This window comes from Mirounga leonina, unplaced genomic scaffold (assembly GCF_011800145.1).
Source record: "Mirounga leonina isolate KUSES-001 unplaced genomic scaffold, KU_Mleo_1.0 Mir_126, whole genome shotgun sequence".
Lineage (NCBI taxonomy): Eukaryota > Metazoa > Chordata > Mammalia > Carnivora > Phocidae > Mirounga > Mirounga leonina.
In genome coordinates this window covers 11,342,150-11,362,226 of record NW_023270314.1, presented here as the reverse complement: position 1 = coordinate 11,362,226, position 20,077 = coordinate 11,342,150, and the positions used below count along the sequence as shown (strand labels likewise).

At 44.2% G+C, this 20,077-nt stretch overlaps 1 protein-coding gene across 8 annotated transcripts in view; it reads right to left on the bottom strand.

Moving 5' to 3' along the window:
* Positions 1–3,382: 3,382 nt before the first annotated feature.
* The window catches only part of BEST3 (bestrophin 3), a 36,498-nt gene continuing 19,803 nt past the window's right edge, over positions 3,383–20,077 (bottom strand). For 7 of the 8 annotated variants that reach the window (XM_035002154.1, XM_035002156.1, XM_035002157.1 and 4 more), the window contains 2 exons: positions 18,883–19,034; positions 3,383–6,886 (listed from right to left, as the gene is read on the bottom strand). In XM_035002154.1, coding sequence (XP_034858045.1) covers positions 5,947–6,886; positions 18,883–19,034 — 1,092 coding nt within the window. In that variant the 3' untranslated portion in view covers positions 3,383–5,946. Of the gene's footprint in view, positions 6,887–14,219; positions 14,719–18,882; positions 19,035–20,077 lie in introns of those variants that run through there. The other variant, XM_035002161.1, reaches the window with a different exon arrangement.

Genomic DNA, 20,077 nt, shown 5'->3' with positions numbered 1-20,077 from the left:
GGCTCAGTCAGTTAAGCATCTGCCTTCGGCTCAGGTCATGATCCCAGAGTCCTGGGATCCAGCCCCGCATGGGGCTCCCTGCTCAGCAGCTTATCCCTCTCCCTTCTCCTTCTCCCTCTCCCTCTGCCTGCTGCTCGGCCTGCTTGTGCGCACACTCTCTTTGTCAAATAAATAAATAAATAAATAAATCTTCAAAAATTACATATCCTTTTATTTGCCCTCTCTGTAGAGCTGCCCCCTGTTATTCCGTGTTCCATGCAGCTTGCTCGGGAGCTGACCTCAGACTGAGGTCAATGGCTGGAAATAGCAGGAGGGCTCCAGGCCGCCCCCACCCATGGCAAGAGACAGCCAGCCGGCCGGCTACTATGAACACCAGCTAGAGTTTCTCCAGTGGGAACGACACACAAATGACATGCTATTCCTGGGTTGTCTGGATCTGACATCCATGCAAGGCCTGCTGCCAACGGGGCCTGGTCAAGCGCAGCCAGCTAGTGGCGGAATCCCTGCGGCTCAAATGATTTGCCCTGTCAGTGAGCCAGGGGGAACACCAAGACTGTACAGTTCACCTGGAGAAGCAGGTCAGAAAGAGGACAGAATACAGGTTTATCATGTGTGGGTGGTAGGTTGGGGCTGCTGGAGTTTATAGTAATACGTAGGACGATGACTTGCTACCGTTGGCTTTGCATCTTCCTATTTTTTCCCTCTTTGCACAGATTAGGGAACTCACGTGGTTGAGGTCTCCGTGGAGCTGCGGATGCTTTAGTAAAAGAACTGTCAACCCAGGACACCCCCCAGGGCCAAATAGGCCACAACCAAGTGAAGCAGGCCCAGGGTGGGGCAGTCAGCAGTGGTGGAGACTGTGGTCAATTGGAGAATCCTGGACAAGAAAGAGCTGTAAGGAACTCAGATTCAGGCCACTGGCCACCAGTTTTCTGCTGCAGGCCAAAGTCACATATCCAACTCTGGCTCAGACAATCACATTGTATTTTAAGTGCTTCTGCCCTTGCACTTTCCCTTCATTGGGCTTCTGGGATGCCCCCGCATCTATGCTTGGGTGATGAACGTCTCCCAGCGAGCATATGCAGAGGTGAGGCCCTAAATTCAGCACGTAATTCTCTTAGGGAGGGACCACATTGGGCATTTTATTAGGTTCTTTGTCGGGAAGCCCATGTGCCCGGATGCTAAAAGTCAGCGGAACTGTTTCAGTGGAAGAGCAGATGATACTTGGTTGTGTTTAGGAGCCAGATTGAGGAATTCTAGTGTTGTGGCTTTACACGGGGACTCAGGACAGGGCTGTGGGTGGCCGTGAACACCCAGGATCCACCCATCTTTGAGCAAAGCCTGTTCCAGGAGGGTGAAGACGATGGTGGAAAGCCCTGGAGGGCCCCCTGGGGGGGTGGACTTCCTGCTGCCTCCAGGGACGGTGGCCTCCCGCTGTAACACCTCCTCCTCCATGGATCCCGCAGCTGGAACCTGGATCACAGTTTGATTGTGGACTCCATCTCTCTGATTCCATCCTGCCTTCCTTTGAGCGTTGCAGGATCCTGAGCTATCCTTACAACACAGTCGCTGTATCTTCTTCAGTGAGAGCTTCTCACGTATCAGGCTTGGCTCTTATAGTTCAGTCTCAGCCTGTTGGAAGAGCTGGCTTATTTCTAGTGGATTTTTATGTAGTCTAGTGTAACAGGAGTTTACACCCTTCAGGTATTCAAACGGGCAAATCACTAGTCAAAAGACAACAGGAGGGGATGCGTTTTGGAAACAGTTTGTATTTAGTGGGGAGGAGTTAGAATTTTATGGAGTTATGGCTCAGCTTTCTCTTTTCCCGTTCATACCCTATCTTTCTCCTCTCTCAGATGCTACTTTTCTTCATACTAGTGTATCTGCTTTTCAAGAAATACATGGAACCCATAGACTGCTTGCTTAGCAGGAGGCAATGGGGGGAACCTGCCTCAGTCTATGGAGGAAAATAAAACTGGATACCTATGTACCACTGTAAAGATCATAGGAAAACCTAGGAGAGTAGGAGAGCATCATGGCATAGGGGTGTGGAAGGATTTCTTATCCAAAACTGCAAAAGCATAAAACAAAAAACCTTGATGAACTTGATCATGTTAAAATTAAGGATTTCTAGTCAACAAATAATACCACGGGCTTCTCCCTCTCCCTCTCCCTCTGTCTCTCCCCCTGCTTGTGTTCAGTCTCTCTCTCTCTGACAAGTAAATAAATAAAATTTTTTTTTCCCTATATATTTTTTTATTCTTTTTTTTTTAAAGATTTTATTTATTTATTTGAGAGAGAGAGAATGAGAGACAGAGAGCATGAGAGGGAGGAGGGTCAGAGGGAGAAGCAGACTCCCTGCCGAGCAGGGAGCCCGATGCGGGACTCGATCCAGGGACTCCAGGATCATGACCTGAGCCGAAGGCAGTCGTTCAACCAACTGAGCCACCCAGGCGCCCCTATATTTTTTTATTCTTATGTTAATCCCCATACATTACATCATTAGTTTTAGATGTAGTGTTCCATGATTCATTGTTTGTGCATAACACCCAGTGCTCCATGCAGAATGTGCCCTCCTCAATACCCACCACCAGGCTAACCCATCCTCCCACCCCCCTCCCCTCTAGAACCCTCAGTTTGTTTTTCAGAGTCCATCGTCTCTCATGGTTTTTCTACCCCTCCGATTTCCCCCGCTTCATTCTTCCCCTCCTGCTACCTTCTTCTTCTTCTTTTTTTTTTCTTAACATATATTGCATTATTTGTTTCAGAGGTACATATCTGTGATTCAACAGTCTTACACAATTCACAGCACTTACCAGAGCACATACCCTCCCCAGTGTCTAAATAAAAAATTAAAAAAAAAAAAAAAGAGGGTGTGTGAGTCTTTAAATGAATGGACAATTTTACATTTCTCCATTCCATTTAAAATGTGTTTTTTCCATGGCTTAGTTGAACCCAGCTGAAAGTGGATGGCTGGAGTGGCAGAGGCGGTGAGCCATGAAGTACACGAGACAATTAAAGAGGGGAGAGAACAGCCTTCTTTGTTTTGTGGGGGGCCGGTCATCCCTGAATTCTTGGACGACAGAGAAAAAGTTCACGGGCCTTTACCTTCCCTGACTTGTGGAAGGCGTGAGGGCACAGCTAGCTCCAGAGGTCAGAGAGAGAAGGCCTCAGGGTGGGCTTGGCCTTGTTGCACTCTCTGGCTTTAAGGATTGCATCTGATGCACAGCGGAGCCTGTTCTGGGAATGGACAAGCCAAAAAGACTAAGCCACCAGGCCAGGTGGCCATTTAGGGGGTAGAAGTTTCCAGAGCTCAGGGAAAAATGGGCTAGGCAGGCAATGAAATCAGGCACCAGAGAAATCTTTTTTTTTTGCAGCTTTGGTCTTTGTGGGTAAAAACTCATTTCAGAATGAATAGAGAATTTCTTCATATGATGTGGGCAATTGCTAGCTTGAATTTATAGCTGAATTCAACCACATGGGCTCATTGAATGAGTCATTATTCAGCTTCCAGTGCAAGGAGGAAATGGGAGGCCACCTCAGAGTCTGATGAAATCGTAAGGAAATTAAATAGTTTTCTAAACAAAGGTGCATAAGGGGTAGACGGAAGCAGAGATGAATGAATACTTTCCTAGTCTGGGAGAGTGGACTCCTAGAATCATACATTCTGTTTGTGTGTAATTTATCACCTTGGATTTATGAACAAAAATTGGTTATATTTTGAAAGCAGCTAAGTAGAAACTTGTTTGAATCTGAGCAATAGTTAAAGCCAAAGAGAAGAGAATAGAGGGACTTAAGTTGAAACAGCCAAAAGAACAGCATTAAGAGGCCGGGGGAGGGTTAGGGTTCCTGGCTCTCAGCTGCATTACATCATATTATATGATATATACTTGATCGCATAGTCCATACGAATGCTTTGGGAATATTGGTCCTTTCCCAGGGGCTAACACTCTTGACCCACATAGAGAACCATCAATGTATAGTATTTCTTCCAATGCTTTTTCCTTTTAGTCTTTTGAGAAAACCCAGTTAAAGTAAATGTCACTGCTGTCACGCAGCTTGGGTGGCCCAGTAAGATGCAGTGTCTTATAAAAATGTGCTAATTATAACATTGCGTGCTGGGAGAAGTTGGGGAGGAGGGTTCTGCCACCTTTGTTCTTTCAGAAAAATGAAGAGGACCATGGCTGGGCTCAAGGGGAGAGCAATGCCCTCCCTGTATGCATGCATGAAAGACTGGGTAGGGGCGCCCGGGTGGCTCAGTCAATTGAGCGTCTCGTGAGCCTCATGAGTGGCTCAGGTCATGGTCTTGGGGTCATGGGATCGAGCCTCGCATTGGGCTCCATGCTGAGTTCGACGTCTGCTTGAGATTCTCTCCCTCTGTCCTCCTCCACTCTCTCTCTCTCTCAAATAAATAAATAAATAAATAAATAAATAAATAAATAAATAAATAAATAAAATCTTAAAAAAGGAAAAGACCAGGTAGACTCAGGCAGGGAGGACCCAGAGGGCCTGCCAAGGCTGGAGAAGTTCAGGCATGGCTTCCTTGGGGCATCCTCCAAAACTGTGGGCCAACTGCTGGCCGATTCAGGGCCTTATACGTGGCATGACACAGTGAGGGAGCACACAGGTTAAGAGGTTGGACTCTTGGGTAAACCTGGGTTTTAATCCGAGCTCTACCACTTTCTGGCTGTGTGATTTAGTCACACTATTTTGCTTTTCCAAAGGCTCTGTTTTCTTCATCTTTAAAATGGATCTCTCCATAACATTCCTGTGAGGATTAGTGAAATTCTCTGTGAACTTTACAGGCTGCTGCCTGGACCCGTGAGTACTAGATAAATGGTAGCAATTAGGGTTACTTTATTTGTTAAGTCATACGTAGTCAAGCTTCATCATACAACGGAGATAGTGAGACACAGCATTCTCCACACAAAGTCAGAGGCCCCAACCAACCGCCATCTTCAACAACTCCTTGGAGGGAGTTGGTCAACGTCCTGTCCCCATCGTGCCATCCTGGATCCCCTTAACCTCCCAGCTCCAATATCCTATCTCATGCCAAACAACCTGGCAGACACAGTAACTGGTCCCATGTTGTGACATGATTGGGATTTTTGCTTAAGAGTTCGAGTTAAACCCACTCAAGCCTTGTTATTCTTTGGTTCCATAAGCACTTGGTTATGCAGGTTCCTTGTCTTCTTGGCTTCCGATTTCTCCAGTGTTCAAGGCCAGAGGGTGGCTACAGAAAGAATGGCAATGGCTGCCATCAGCCCCCACGCACCTTCCACCGGGAGGCCTGAGTGTGTCAGGTTGGACTTTCGGTCATCTTTGATTGACCTGTGGGAGGCACGGCCAATGCGTCATCGTTTGCAAACCAGGGCAAAAAGTAAGCAGCAGAGTTGGCAAGAGAAAATAGTACAACCTGAAAGGTGGGACAGAGTAGAAGGGAAAGATAAAAGGATGAGAGAATAAAAGAAAACAGAGAAAAAGAAATTGAAGGGAGATGGAGGTTGTGATGCTGATGAAGCTTAAGAATCAAGAAGTGATAACAGTTCTAGAAAGTGGGAGTGAGACGGTTAGAAAGCCTCAAAGAGTCAGTATCAGGAATGAGCTTTTGTGGCATTGTGTGACACATCTCTCTCTCTTTATGATTGAGGAGCCGAAGAAAAGAGAAAAAGTGGGGAGGAGAGCATCCTTGTCTCCCGGTAGGCAAAACTGGGGAACTATCGTCTACAAGGCCCTTTCCAAATCTAACATAATCTCTGAATTGTAAGTCATATATATATTTTATTAAGATTCCCTGTTTGGTTAAGATATGTCACTGTGGTCTGTGTGACTTCCGTGAAAGTCACCTTGTAAGAGTTCTCAGAAGCTAGGATCGTAATGCCCTTCAGTTTTAAGTAGCTTATAAATTTTTAAAAAATTTGACCAGTTCAAAAATAAGAACCTCGGCTAGAACCAGGTCCTAGAGCTTTCTGGTCTTCCCTTGGGTGATTCTTCCGCTGGCTCATTGTTAAAATCTATGATATCTGTTTCCTTGGTGTCCAGGTTTTCCATTAAATACAGCATATCAGGAGAGGCTCGAGAGCCAGCCACAATGTTGATTCCACTGGTCTCTGAGGATGCTTCTGTGTCAAGTAAAAGAAGGGGCTCAGGGCTCACGGGGTCTGAACTAAGGCCTGCCGGTGAGGTGGGGCTGAACTCCAGGAATCCCGGAAGGCTCCACCTTTTCAGGAACTTGTCATCATTAGGGTCTTCCCCAGAGGCAAAGGTGGGGACGTTTCTTTCATCTTTGGCTGAACTAATCTGGGGACTGGGGTCCCTAGGAGGTGTCCCTTTCTCTGTGGGGCATGAAATCAATCCCACAGGGACCGCCTGCTGTCCAGTCCTGCTTGGCTCTACCCCAGTAAAATCTGCACTCTGGATGGAGGTGGTGGAGCCATCTGACACGGGCACTGGTCCCTCAGCCATTGTGATCAGTACCTCGGGGACCTGCGGCATTTTGGTGGGGGAGACCCTCATGCCGGGCTGTGGGCTCGGGCTCTGCAAAGTGCTCGTCTGGCTGGTCTCCCTGATGGTGGACAGCTCCCCCAGGCTGGAGTAGAGCTTACTGCTCCCCTCTGGGGAGCAGGGTTGCTTCTGGGTGCCTGAGGCACGGTGGGGGCTTCTCGAGGGCACATCCAGCAAATCCCTGGCTGGGCTGACCTCACCACTTGGGGGAAAGAACATGGAGCTGTCACTGGCCTGCCGGCCGTAGCTTCTCCTCTGGGGGCTGGAGGGGTGTTCGTGGGCACTCAGGAACCTCTTGACCCTCCTAATCACAGAACGGCGGTGGCCGTGCTTCTCGTAACTCCACAGCCACTCCTCGCCAGGGAAGTTGGACCCGGACAGTCTGAAACACACAAGCACACAAGGCAGGCAGCTCAGCTTCGGGTCCTCAACTCTCTGGGCAGCGCCTCAAAGTTAAGGGCAGAGTCTGGGGTTCGCATTCCAGATTTTGAAATGGAGGAGATTTTAATTTGAGAGAGTCCAGCAGAGATTCTCGGAACTCTTGGTCCCAGGACCTTTTTAAACTCTTAAAAATTACTGAATACCCCGAAGAGATTTGTTTATGTGGGTTATACCTATTGCTATTTATTGTATTGGAAATAACTGAGGAATATAAAAAAAGAAAACCCACACATACAAGAATGTGCAAGCTCACGTTCCATTAAATGTTAAGTGATGACATCATCACATAGCATGGAGCCTCTGGAAAATTCCACTCTACACTCAGGAAAGAATGAGACTGAAAAAGGTAAATAACATTTTAGTGTTGTTACAAAAATAGTTTTGACCTTAAGGACTTGGGTCTTGGGGGTCTTGGTTTCTGGCGAGTCCCAGCAGTTCCCAGACCACACTTTGAAAATCACTAATCTAGAGATTTGGACATTAAAAAAAAATAAAGATACAATGGGTGTTCCTTCACCCTTATTACAGGTGAACCAAGGCCATGAACTAAGGATCCATAAAACCCTCCAAAATAATGGATCATAGTTAAATTCAAGACCATGCAAAACACAGCTGACATCTGCATTTATTTAAGTACCTTCCATGCATTAATTCACTTAATTATCATATTCATTGTGTGAGCTGGTACTATTATGATTCTCACTTTACAGATGAAGAAACCGAGGTCCAGAGAGATTCCTGAAGGCTGTGTAGCCAGTGGGGGCAGAACTCAGAAATCTGACTCCAAAACCTTTGTTCTTAATCCCTTTTATATACATGGGTATCGGGTAACAAGGGGGAGCCTGGGGCAGGGTGCAGATTAATGAGTAAAACAGTCTTTGCCCACAGGTAATTTGTTATCATCACTGGTCTGCTCACCTAGGGTTAAGGAAGGAGAAATGTGAACTCTGTGGAGTGATGGGGCCTCGCAGTGTGACCGGGCTCCCCGCTGCTGAAGTTTGATTGATTTGGTAATGTTGAATTTTCAACATTTGAGACCTAAAACAAATAATCCTACCCTTTTGAATCTTCTCCTTCAAGGCTGGAAGAAAATGGATAATTGGGATGACAGTGAGGGCTATGGGGTGGTAAGACCAAGTCCTGCCAAGTACATGGTGCATGTACTGTCTTACTGAGGTTCGAGGAAGAGCTACTTAAGCCTTGCCCTAAACCGCAAATGCTCACAACGGCTCTGGGAGCAACTGTGCTCCGTCCACCCCGGTGCAGGACTCATGTGGACATCCGTGGGGACAAGATGCCTACACAGTGCCAGGTGCACTTTCTGTGACCCAAAGGGGAAAGTTGGAACAGCACGATATTGGTGTAACCTGAAAGGGCAAAGTGAGCAGCAGAGAGAACGTTGTTCCTCCGTGTTTATGAATAAAAGATGGCTGGTTGAGAGGATTAACTGGCTAAATGTCCCCAAATGGCATCCGATTACAACCTCGTGCTGTTATTCTAAAGCCCCAGCAGGGCCCTTGGCTACCAGATAGTCTCTGCCTGCCACCCCCCGCCACCGCGCCCCCCCCCCCCCCCCCCACCTGGGCTGTGCACGGCTCCGATTCTGTTGCACGGACTGGGGAAATGCAGACTCATGCCTCAGCGGCCCCGGGTGCCCAGCTCGTTGGATTTCATGAGGTCAGATCTGCAGTCACACTTCAGGAGTGCACTCAGTTAAGGAGGGCACCAGGGGAGCAATGGCGCGGGTCGTTCATCAAGATTGCCACGCTGGGCATCTGAGGCGGAGCTGGCCATCTCCCTTCATAGGGCGAGCCTCTGTCCTCCATCTGGGATCTTGACTTTTTATATGGGATTTGTCTTCCTTGCCTTCTTCTAAACCACACAACAGTGTAAGAACGATAACATCTTCCAGGAAACCCAGTTGTACTATTAGTACTTCAAAACTTTGTAAATCCCAAGGGCACAATTTTCTAACTATGCACTGATGTGATGGATGTGTATATTCAATGGGGGCAAGAGGATTAAGGCCCTGTGCCACAAATTAGAGAAAAACAGACCAGTTGCAAAGAACAAAGTGCAAAAAGGACAATGCTCTTGCTCTTATTCAATCAATACCGATTCACCAACTGACACCGGGCAGGGCTGCCAATGAGACCCCACTGCACCTTCCTGCCTCAGGAGACTGTGGTGTGGACGCATGAGATTTATCCACTTACCCGACTCAATCTATTGAGCACCAGCTACGAATAAATTAGCTGCATATGTACTGTATCGCATCATTTAAAAGGAGGGAGAAAGCATGTATATAAATAGCTACATTTGGGGCCAAGTTTTCGAGCTGGCTTTTGACATTGAGTAGGAATCGAATGGGCAGAGAAGGGACAGAGTATTCCAAGTGGAAGAAGTGACTTGAGCAAATAAGACAGGGGAAGCTCTAGGGCGTTTGTGAGGAATAGCAGATACCTGAGTTGTATCAAGCACAGAAGAGTTGAGGCAGACAGCTGAAAAGGCAGCCTTTATTGTGTTACAGAGTCTCACATACGAGGTCGAGGGATTTGGACTTTATGCAGAGGCAGTGGGCAGCTTTGGACTCTTCAAGAATGGAGGGCATAACTAGCCATGTGCTGTTTGGTAGTAGTGTGCGAGCTGGAAAAGCTACATGGAAAGCAACGTTGATGAATGTTGTCATCTAGAAATGCTTTGGATGCGAAACATGATGTGGGAACTTTCCATGCTATTAGTCAGAAGGACCTGTTAGTGGGTCTTTGGAAGATCACTTGGCTGCCTGTGATCTGGGGGACTGACGTGGTGAAGGAGGCCCTCTGGGTGTTTATGCTATCAAAGAGCAGGAGTGAGACTCCCGAGTGTGATGAACCTAACAACCTTTTGTCCAAATGTTTCCGTGAGGGAACGTCTCACTGCCTGCACATGATCCCCATCTCCTTTCTCCCATAGTCATGGTTCCCAATATGACAGCAGAAACCATGGTCTAAGAACAAAATGGTTTAAAGCTTAGAGTACACGGAATAGAAAACATTAAAGGTTTTTCATTTCCCAGTTGGGAGGTTTGGATGTATCTTTTAGGTCCTTTTAGACTTTCTTCTCCTCCTTATTTGGTTTTTAAAGTGTACCTTTAGAGGGTATGTGCTCTGGTAAGAGCTGTGAATTGTGCAAGACTGTTGAATCTCAGATCTGTACCTCTGAAACAAATAATGCAATATATGTTCAGAAAAAAAAAAAAAGAAGATAGCAGGAGGGGAAGAATGAAGGGGGGGAAATCAGAGGGGGAGACGAACCATGAGAGACGATGGACTCTGAAAAACAAACTGAGGGTTCTAGAGGGGAGGGGGGTGGGAGGATGGGTTAGCCTGGTGATGGGTATTAAAGAGGGCACGTTCTGCATGTTATGCACAAACAATGAATCATGGAACACTACATCTAAAACTAATGATGTAATGTATGGTGATTAACATAACAATAAAAAATTAAAAAAAATAAAGTGTACCTTTAGAATGGGGTGAGTACAATCCGGAGGCCCCAGTATAACAGCACTTAAAATGCCTCAAAACAATGATAGCAGAAACATTATATTGCTTTACATTAGAGAAGGTCAGCTGAAAAAGGTCTTACATTCTGGAATTCGCTTGGACTTAAATAGGCAGGTAATTAGAGCTAGGAGGACGTTCATGGAAAGTGCCATGCAGCCCTTAGTGTCCAGAAGACGGAATTTGAGAATTGTCTCTGTGGTGAGGGAAAGGATTGATTTCCGGGAGCTTGCAGAACCAGGATTTCTGCTGCCCGGGCTGACTCTAACCAGCTGTGTGACCTTAGGAGAGCCACTTAACCTTTCTGTGACTCAGCATCATACTCGATAAACTACTTCCTCCACCTGCCTCACAGGCTGTTTGGGAGTTCAAAAGGAGTAATAGATGTGGAAAAGCTTTGAAGGGTAGATGATATGAAAAGGTCTCTGTCAGGGACCGGCAGACTGTCAGAGGTGACTTCCAAGTCATTGTTGACTTCTCGCACCTGGTTGGAGGAAAGAATAGTGTCTGCCCGAAGGTGACTCCCTTTCCTCCTCCAAGAGTGTATTTTAAAAGTGTCACTACACCTTGGAGCTGCCAACTGACAATGAACTCCTTAGAAGGGAGGACTCTAACAGTCATCTCATGGTTAGACGAGGGCACTGAGTGAATGGAGAGGAAGCATCGGGATGGGAGAAACGGGGTTCTTCCGGAGAAGGAAGATGGGGCTGATCAGGTGGGTTTTTTTTTTTTTTAAGATTTTATTTATTCATTTGAGACACAGAGATATACATAGAGAGAGAGCATGAGCAGTGGGAGAAGCAGAGGAAGAGGGAGAAGCAGACTCCCCGCTGAGCCAGGAGCCCGATGTGGGGCTCGATCCCAGGACCCTGGGATCATGACCTGAGCCGAAGGCAGATGCTTAACCATCTGAGCCACCCAGGCGCCCCAGATCAGGTGGTTTTTGTACCACTAGCAGACATGGCCGGATCCTGCAGGAAACACTGACTGCACAATGTAAATCATTCATACGGAAAAAATGAGAATGAGGAAGGTTGTGCCACGTATTGGGCTCTTTTTGAGAAAGGGAGGTGGGACACAGAGAATAGATTATGTTAAGCCAGTCAGGCTAATTGGTGCAAGCCGAGCCTAGGAAGGAGAGCATGCATAATTTCTACAGGTCACACTGGCGCCAGGATTGGATGTGTTCTTATTTCAATCTCAGCTGTTAAAAAAGACCAACAACTCACATTTTCAAAACATCCATTGAGCACTTACAACACCATCGGCCCCACCGTCTCCCTTGCCAGTGACAGATATCTGAAGGCATGAGCAGTAGTGACTTAATTAAGGGCTTTCGAGAAGCTGCTTGAGCTGGTCAGGGCGCTGAAGAACACTTGTCACCTCCTGTTGCCATAATAAGAGGCAGGGGACCGGACTGCTGGAGATGGCGGTGACTTTCAGAATCCTTGGGGTGTGTCTGATATGAAAAGACCAAAACAGCCCTGATGACTTGAGAGATTTAATGCTTTTTTTTTTTTTTCGGAGCAAGCTTTTTACAAAGCAACCCCTTTCTCATGTGTATGATAGGTAAATATAGAGCTTCAAAAGGTTGAAGGGTAAAAGCGGATGATGCTTGCCTTTTTTAGTCTGGGCCATGTTTTTTGTTTTTTTTTTTAATCTTCCCCCCAGGTTTATTGATATACAACTGACATAGAACATTCTGAAGTTTAATGTGTACCATGTGATGATTTGATACACGTGTGTATTGTGGAATGTTTGCCACAATAAGTTTAGCCAACATCATCACCTCACGTGGTCGCCGTTTTTTTTTCTTGTTGTGCCACATTTAAAGCGGTATTTTGCCAACTTAAATTCAATTAATTTAGGTCATCTTAACCGAATTTTAATGAGGAATTTAGGAAATTGATGTTTAATATGATGAGTTCTACTTCTCACATCAGATTTATTGTTTTCAAATTGCTGGTGTTACTCAAAGTCAGGCAGCTGCCTTGGAGGGAGCTGACAATTTGCCTGAAAATCTCTCAGGGCAACAGGAGCACGTGTGGAGGAGCATTTATTCATGGCAAAGCCATTAGAGGCGAAGGCGGTTATTTATAACCGTCTTCACTGCAGAAGCTTGTCAAAACGGTAGCCCAGGATTTATGAGATGGGAAAGGTAACTCTTATTCTGTGCTGGGAGGTGCGGGGCCAAGCGTTGTGAGGAAAATCCAGCAGACAGAAGGCTGTATCCACCCAGCACTCCCTTGCTGGGGGACAGTTTCCAGAAGTGGAGCATCATGGGAGGTTTGCTTAGCCCAGAGAGGTGCACACGGAACTGGCCACCCTCCCGCTACCTCTCTCTTGCCTCTCTGCTAGTTTGGACCGAGGATTATGGCAAATCTGGTAAAAGAACAGGCATATCTAGCCTCGTGTTACCACTCTGGTTATGCTCACTTAGCCTCCGCTGGCTGAAACAAAAATAAATTGTGGTCCAAAGTGGGGGTTCACTTACAATCCCCCGCGTTTCCACACTGTCGTATTCTACGAGAGTTTTGCTAGAAAAGGAAATTAAGTCATCTATACCTCTTATATCTTTTAGAAGGTGAAAATTGAGTGCCAGTGGTGAACCTGTGTCGGCATATGAAAGAAGCCCTGAGAAAGTTCTAAAATTACAAACTTAATGCCATCTCCTTGGGAGGTTCCATCTCTCCTTCCTTTCTGGTACATTAGGTGAAAATCAATGTTCCAAGAATACATTTTTGTTGAAGTTAGTGATTCAGAAATTGAGGTATTTTTGATAGTTTATAACCAAGCATGCAATAGTATATATCAGACTGTGTATTTTTTTGTAAAGATAAATATTTGAATATAGTTACCTAAGAAAGGATTACTGACTAAAACATCCATCTAGAAGTATATTTAACCACAATTTAATAAAGTATTCGCTTGTTAAGTATATGTTTTGGTATATTTGAGCTAGTATCACTAAGAATACTTCTGACTGTACCATGCAATCCTAATGCTTTGTGCACATTAAATATGTATGTATAATTGCAAAAAAGTAATTGTATTATCTCTACACATTCTTAGAAACTTTGGAATAAAGAGAGATACGTAAAAGTCATTATTTCCGGGTAAAGTGGTTGCAGTTTTACAGTACCAAATAAATCTTAAATAAATCCCTCAGCTCTGAACCAGAAGGAACTCTTACAAAATGTTTATATTTCTCCGCTTTTCTAAGTGCGTCCTGAACTGACTTCTTAGACCCATTCCTTAAGATCACTCTAAATGTGAGGAAGTGGTGACATATTTGAATCCTGGCAGAAAGCCCAATAAAGCAGTGTTCTTTAAATGGTGCTGCAGCCAGAGGTTCAAGGTTCCCAAGCTGAGCGCATGCGTCTACATCAGCAGGTCAGTGAGCGCGAGCACAGTCCCATGTGTATACACTAGCGTGATCCACTTCATAAGCAGCAACAGCCCCTCTTCTCCAGGATTTGGAATCCTTCAGCTGTTACGGATAGATATTTCATTTGGGTTTTTCCAATGCCTTTAAGGGATTATTGCTTCTTTACTCTTTTTTTTTTTTAAATGTTTTATTTATTTATTCATTAAAGTCAGAGAGAGAGAGAGAGGCAGAGGCAGAGGGAGAAGCAGGCTCCCCGCCTAGCAGGGAGCCCGATGTGGGACTCGATCCCAGAACCCTGGGATCATGACCTGAGCCGAAGGCAGACGCTTAACCATCTGAGCCACCCAGGCGCCCCGCTTCTTTACTCTTGGTGGTTTTGATTTTCAAGATAGGATTAAAGGGAGTTATGAGACTTCAGGTCTTTCATGTCCATGTGTTCCATTCCTTGGAGACTTTTAAATTTGTGCTAATGGATAATCCCGAGTATTTAAAAAATAATAAGGATTTTGGAGTGACTCATGATGGTATAATGTGAAAAGCATTCTACCTCCAGCTAGCTGTGGTAGGCTAGGCCTGGATCTTATTTTTTGTTTGTTTTAAAAAGAAGTTTATTTTCAGCAATGCTGGCATGAGTTTAAGCATTCTAGGTTTGTTTTGATAAAGTTTGGTTTATTAGACATAAGTGTTTAGTATTGCCCAAAGAAGACCCATTTGCATTTCAGGGCTTGGGCCGTGTTTTCTTTATGTGTGTCTTTTGGACAACTCTTCTTACGGCTGCTTGCCTGTGTTCTCTTCGTCTTGGTTAATAGTGTCTCCACGGTAAAGACAATGCCAGGACACCTTAATTAAAACAGCAGATCACCGCAATGCATTTACCCTCTGCTGAATCCTTATTCCTATCTGTGCTAGCTCCTAATTTATTCTTAAAGATGCACATTAGACTTCTCAGCTCCAAGGAGTTTTGTCTGATTCCCCGGGCTGGGTGAGCATTTCTCTATTGCTGTGTTTACCACATTGTATTATAACCTGTCTCCTCATTATGTCTATGAGCTTAAGAGGTATTTGTTTTGTTTTTGTTTTGTTTTGTTTTGTTTTTGCCTCTGCCTAGCATTTGGCATATAACCTACCATATACCAGGCCCTGAAAGCATATTTTGCTTAGAATAAATGGATGAGTTTTTTGTGTACGTGAAGATACAAGGAAAAACATGATATTGTAAATTTGTACTTCAGATAAAAAATGGGGAAAAACTTACTTTATTTCACTAATGTACATTTGATAAATGTGTAGAAAATAGGGCAATATTTTGAACATGTTCCTGAATATAGAGAAGAGAGGATTATCTCTAAGGAATTTCCTTTTTATGTGGAAATGAGCAGTGTATCAAATGTGAAGGAAAATATGAAGCAGAGTAATTTCTCAGGTTGCCCCTGGACAGTACTTTTGCTCAGTTATTGAAGGGAATCACCTTAATTTTTAGAATTTCTGGGTAATGGGAATTGTGATCATAAGCTTGAAACATTGATATGAAAAGATAAGGGAACTTTGATTTCTGAATTAAATATACTGGGAACATACATCCTCAATAGAATAAGAAAATAAAAAACTTACTCATCCAGGAAAGGATTTTATATGCACATCAAGCAGTAAACACTTGTCTGAAATGTTTGCATCCATACTATTTTGACATCTGGTCTTTGTTCTAATGCAAAGGGCTCGTTGGCTCAGTCACATCATCAGTAAAATCACCTGTGCTAAAATAATCCTTACTCTTACCTTCCCTTTTCCCTGAGCCTCAGTCAGATGGCTCTCTTAATACTGACATTGTATTTGGTGAGTGAACAATACAATGCTTAGGGAATTATCTTTTGTGATTCCAGAGGACATCTATTGCTTTTGTCAGCCTAGCAAACCATTCACCCTCTCCTGGTAATACCACCCTAATTTTCTTTTTCTTTTTTTAAAGATTTTGTCTATTTATTTGACAGAGAGAGACGGAACACAAGCAGGCAGAGTGGGAGAGGGAGAAGCAGGCTCCCCGATGAGCAGGGAGCCCGATGTGGGGCTCGATCCCAGGACCCTGGGATCATGACCTGAGCCGAAGGCACACGCTTAACGACTGAGCCACCCAGGCGCCCCCACCACCCTAATTTTCTTAAGACATCATCTACTCCATATGGTTGGTTGGGGCTGGCCACACCCCTTAGTCCAAAGATGGACATGTGAACCAGCCTTGGCTAATCAAAACATCATGTCTCCCTGTTGATAGTGATTGGTTCAACAATGGGCATGTTAGCCAAGCCCAGCCAATTAATTCAGTACTTTAATTTTAAGAGTTGGAAAAGAGATGTACTCTTTCCATAGGATTTGCTGAGAAGATAGGTTGTAGGCCTAAAGCTTCTGGCTGCCATCTTGCCATTTTGCCATCAGGAGGGGAGAGCCTGCCTGAAACCTGAGCCAATGGAGAGAAAAGCGGGGACAGAGAGACAGGGCAAGAGTGAGTCCTGGTAACATTCTTTGAGCCTCTGGATCGAGTCACACTCAAAGTGAGGCTAGTCTCTAGATGTGACCCAAGAAACCTCTTTTTGCTTATGTTAGCTGGAATTGGTTTTCCATCACAGGCAACCAGAAACAGCTTATCTAATAGCACAGTCCTGGAAGGAATCTACAGTGATGGATCAAAGAGGACATTTCTGTGAATTCTCCGAAAGCCTGCATTCTTGGAGCAACTTTTCCTGGGTTGTGAGGCTCCCCTTGAATGGTCCTCATTCATGCAGAAAATCAAGACCAAGTGAGCTTTTGCCTGATTGTTTATTTGATCAATTGGTTCTAGAGGAGTCCAGTTAAATGCCTCCCCTAATAGACTCTGGCCTTTACCTGTGCCTGTTCCCATCCTGCTAACAAACAGTCCGTCTTAATTACAGGAATTCTCTCTGACAGCTAAAAACTTTGCTGCATTCTTAAATATCATATCTCCTAGTTTTCTCTGAAGCATTTTATTTTCTGTCCTAAATTTCCCAGAACTAGCTTAATACAAATAATGGCTTAGACTTGTTTAATTTTTCTATGCCTCACTTTGACATCCACAAATGAGAGATTTACACAAGTCCATACTGACAACGCTTCTATGGTTATATCTGGAGTGTTTTAGGTTTACAATCTCGTTTAATCTTCTCAATAATTGTCTGGGGGTAGATATTTTCTTTGAGATCTTGTAAATCCCTAATTCTGAGTTTCTATATTTAGAAATAGGAGAAATATATATCCTAATACCTTCTAAGGAACATGGACGCTTACATGAGAATGTAAAATTATGATGATAGGGATGAATGTGCAGATCAAGATAAAAATCTTGAGACCAAAAATATATCATTTTAACAATCCTGTACGAACAACTACCCATGGACAACAGCAATGGAGTCCAAGGGCGCTGACAGTCTAAATAGCATCACCGCCATGATTCCCCGACCCTGCTGCTTTCTTTTCTCTTACAAATTAGATCTTCAAACACTTTGCATTAATCAGTGATGGGAATGGAGGAAAAGGTTAAAGCCTACTGAGATGTCCAAAAACAAACGCACAGAAAAACATCAGTTACTTTTCAAAATTGAGAAGGATTTCAAAATCCATGAAAAGCCCCCAAAGAATGAATGACAAAAGGCTGAGAAGTGCAAGCAACAGTGAATGACTCTTCCTGGAGCACGAGCAACCGGGTAGGGGGAGATGAGCACCCTAGGCTGGAGGAAGCCCTGGCCAGGAGAGTCCCGGCTTAGCAGGCCTTCTCTAGAAGCAGAGGCAAGCCTAGCCTGGAATGTGCAACCTTCTCTAAGGTGTGCTTTGAGGACAACAAGGCAACTCTCCTGGCTCCTAAATCATCTCATTATTTGCCACAACTCCTGAAATTCTACTTTGTCATCTTTTCCTTTGGATCTTGAAAGGCTTTTAGCCTCAGAGGCTCCTTTGGAGGAGGAGTGCCATAAACCATTATTTGTTAGGATTAAGAGACATTCTGCCAAGGGTAAAGCCTTATAGGAATATGGTGGAAGCTAGATATCCTGATGGTAGGGAAAGAGGAGGGCTGAACACTGTGGGGGAGAGGAAAGAAGGTACCAGGGGGCAACGACAGGACATGAACTCATGAGCTGGCCTCAAAGAACAGCAAACAGTTTTGCCAAAAGTTATAAGAAAACTCCTGCAAAAGTTTTTTGCCTTTTCTACAATTTTTTAGAGGGGTTCTTCTTATTTTTCTAAATTTGTCCACAGTCTTTAAGTTACTTGGAAACTGTGGCATCTGCCTTCAGCAAATATACTTAAACTTCCCCCACATTCACACATTTCTCCAAAATCAAATACATTATCAGATTTAATAAAATTATTCAAAAACTGTGCATGATTTACTTCAGGCCTCAGCCCATTTATTTAAAGCTAAGTACACAGGGACAGATTGTTATGTTAAAACTGCAGAACAGAGACTGACTGGTCTACTAAACATAGTTGAATTAAAATCCTAGAGAAAACTTTTGATAAAACTTATCTCATTCCTTAAGATTTGCTTGTCTCCACATAGTCTAACCCAGTGCCTGCACACGGTATACGCTCAATTAATACTTGTTACAAATACATTTAATTATGATAATCATAATTAAATGACTATATAATTGAATAATTAAACTACTTTTCAAATTGGAAGGAAAAAAAAGAGGATAGTTTCATAACTATTGGAAAAGTTTTCTGTGGTATAAAAACAAGGTAAAGTGCAAATTACCCCCAAATACACACACACACACACACACACACACTACATTTAAACCAGAAACTATAGTTTCTTTACTCTCAAACTTCCTTGGGCATATTAATTATATCTGAAAATTTGAAAAGGCTACTCTCCTAAGATATTAATAATTGAGAGCTGTCACGAAAATAAATTCAAGATCAGGACATAAAAAATCAGAACAGTGCCCTACTTATTTTCTAAATATTGATGATTTAAAAAAATGCGCTTACCCCATTTCGACTGTTGACCCCAGAAATGAGGGTATGCAGTAGTCAGCAGCTGCCAGTGTATAAGGTGGTCGAGCAGCAGAATCGTCCCAGTAAATGTCCTTCTTCATCTTAGGTAAGCTCATGTGCATTTCATCCACAGCTAAAAGAGAGACCTAAAATCATCGTTTTATTGTTAGAATTAATTCGGTTGTGAGTTGTATTAAGAAAGAAAGTTCCAGTGGGTGGATGGGATTTGCAGGAGGATAGAACAGTCTGAAAGAGTAAATATACAAATGTCTATTGTTCAATATTTGTTGTAACCAGGGCTGCCACACAGTTGTACATGTTGTTTACTGCACAAGAGCACTTGGCAATGGGGGTTAAGTGGGCCTATAAAACTGCCCAGACTTGGTTTGTCAAGCCACACTCCCAGAATGGAGCAAGCTATGTTTTACCTGGAGGCAGGAGAGACACCTTTTTCTTCTTTGTTCAAAGTTACTGTGTTGTCTAATGGTTATCCTGACAGCAAACTTAAAGTTCCAGATATTATAGGAAGTTGAAGAGTCTCAATATCCCATTCTGTTGATTCCATAAACATACTTATACTTGATATCATTTCTTATGTGGGTTGATTTTTTGTTTTTTTTTTTTGGAAAACTATATCAGCAAGTCTACACTGCCTGGGGCTATATAGCGGTCTCTTCCTGACTTTGACACACTGATGCATGAATAAATTATTAATCTTCTGCAAATCCAATTTTTACAAAGAGCAAGTGGCCTAACCATTATGCTTCCTCCCTGACAGACTGACAGTGTGATTGTTGGAGAAGGTCAATGGAGAGGAAGTAACCTCTGTTGACCTGAGAGCTGAACCCAGGCAATCGTAGGTCCCTCACCCCCCACCCCTCCCCTGTCATTGGAATGTACATTCTGCTCACTGTTCCCACAATGGAGCCACTTCAAGGACACAGCCTTGGGAGAGCAATGTGTTGTTGAGACCATCTGGACTGAAAGTGTGGCTGAACCCAGTTAAGGCCTCTGTATAAACTTAGAAGATTCTGGCAGGTGGGCATGGAGATCTACCTGTCTTTCGGCCACCCAAGCCAAGTGTGGTCTCTCAGTCCCCTTGCTTAGTCAACCTGCCACCTACCAATCTGGAGTGGCCTTTCTTCCCTCTCTGCTGACCCTCCACGTTCGGGCCAGTTTGTGAACCAAC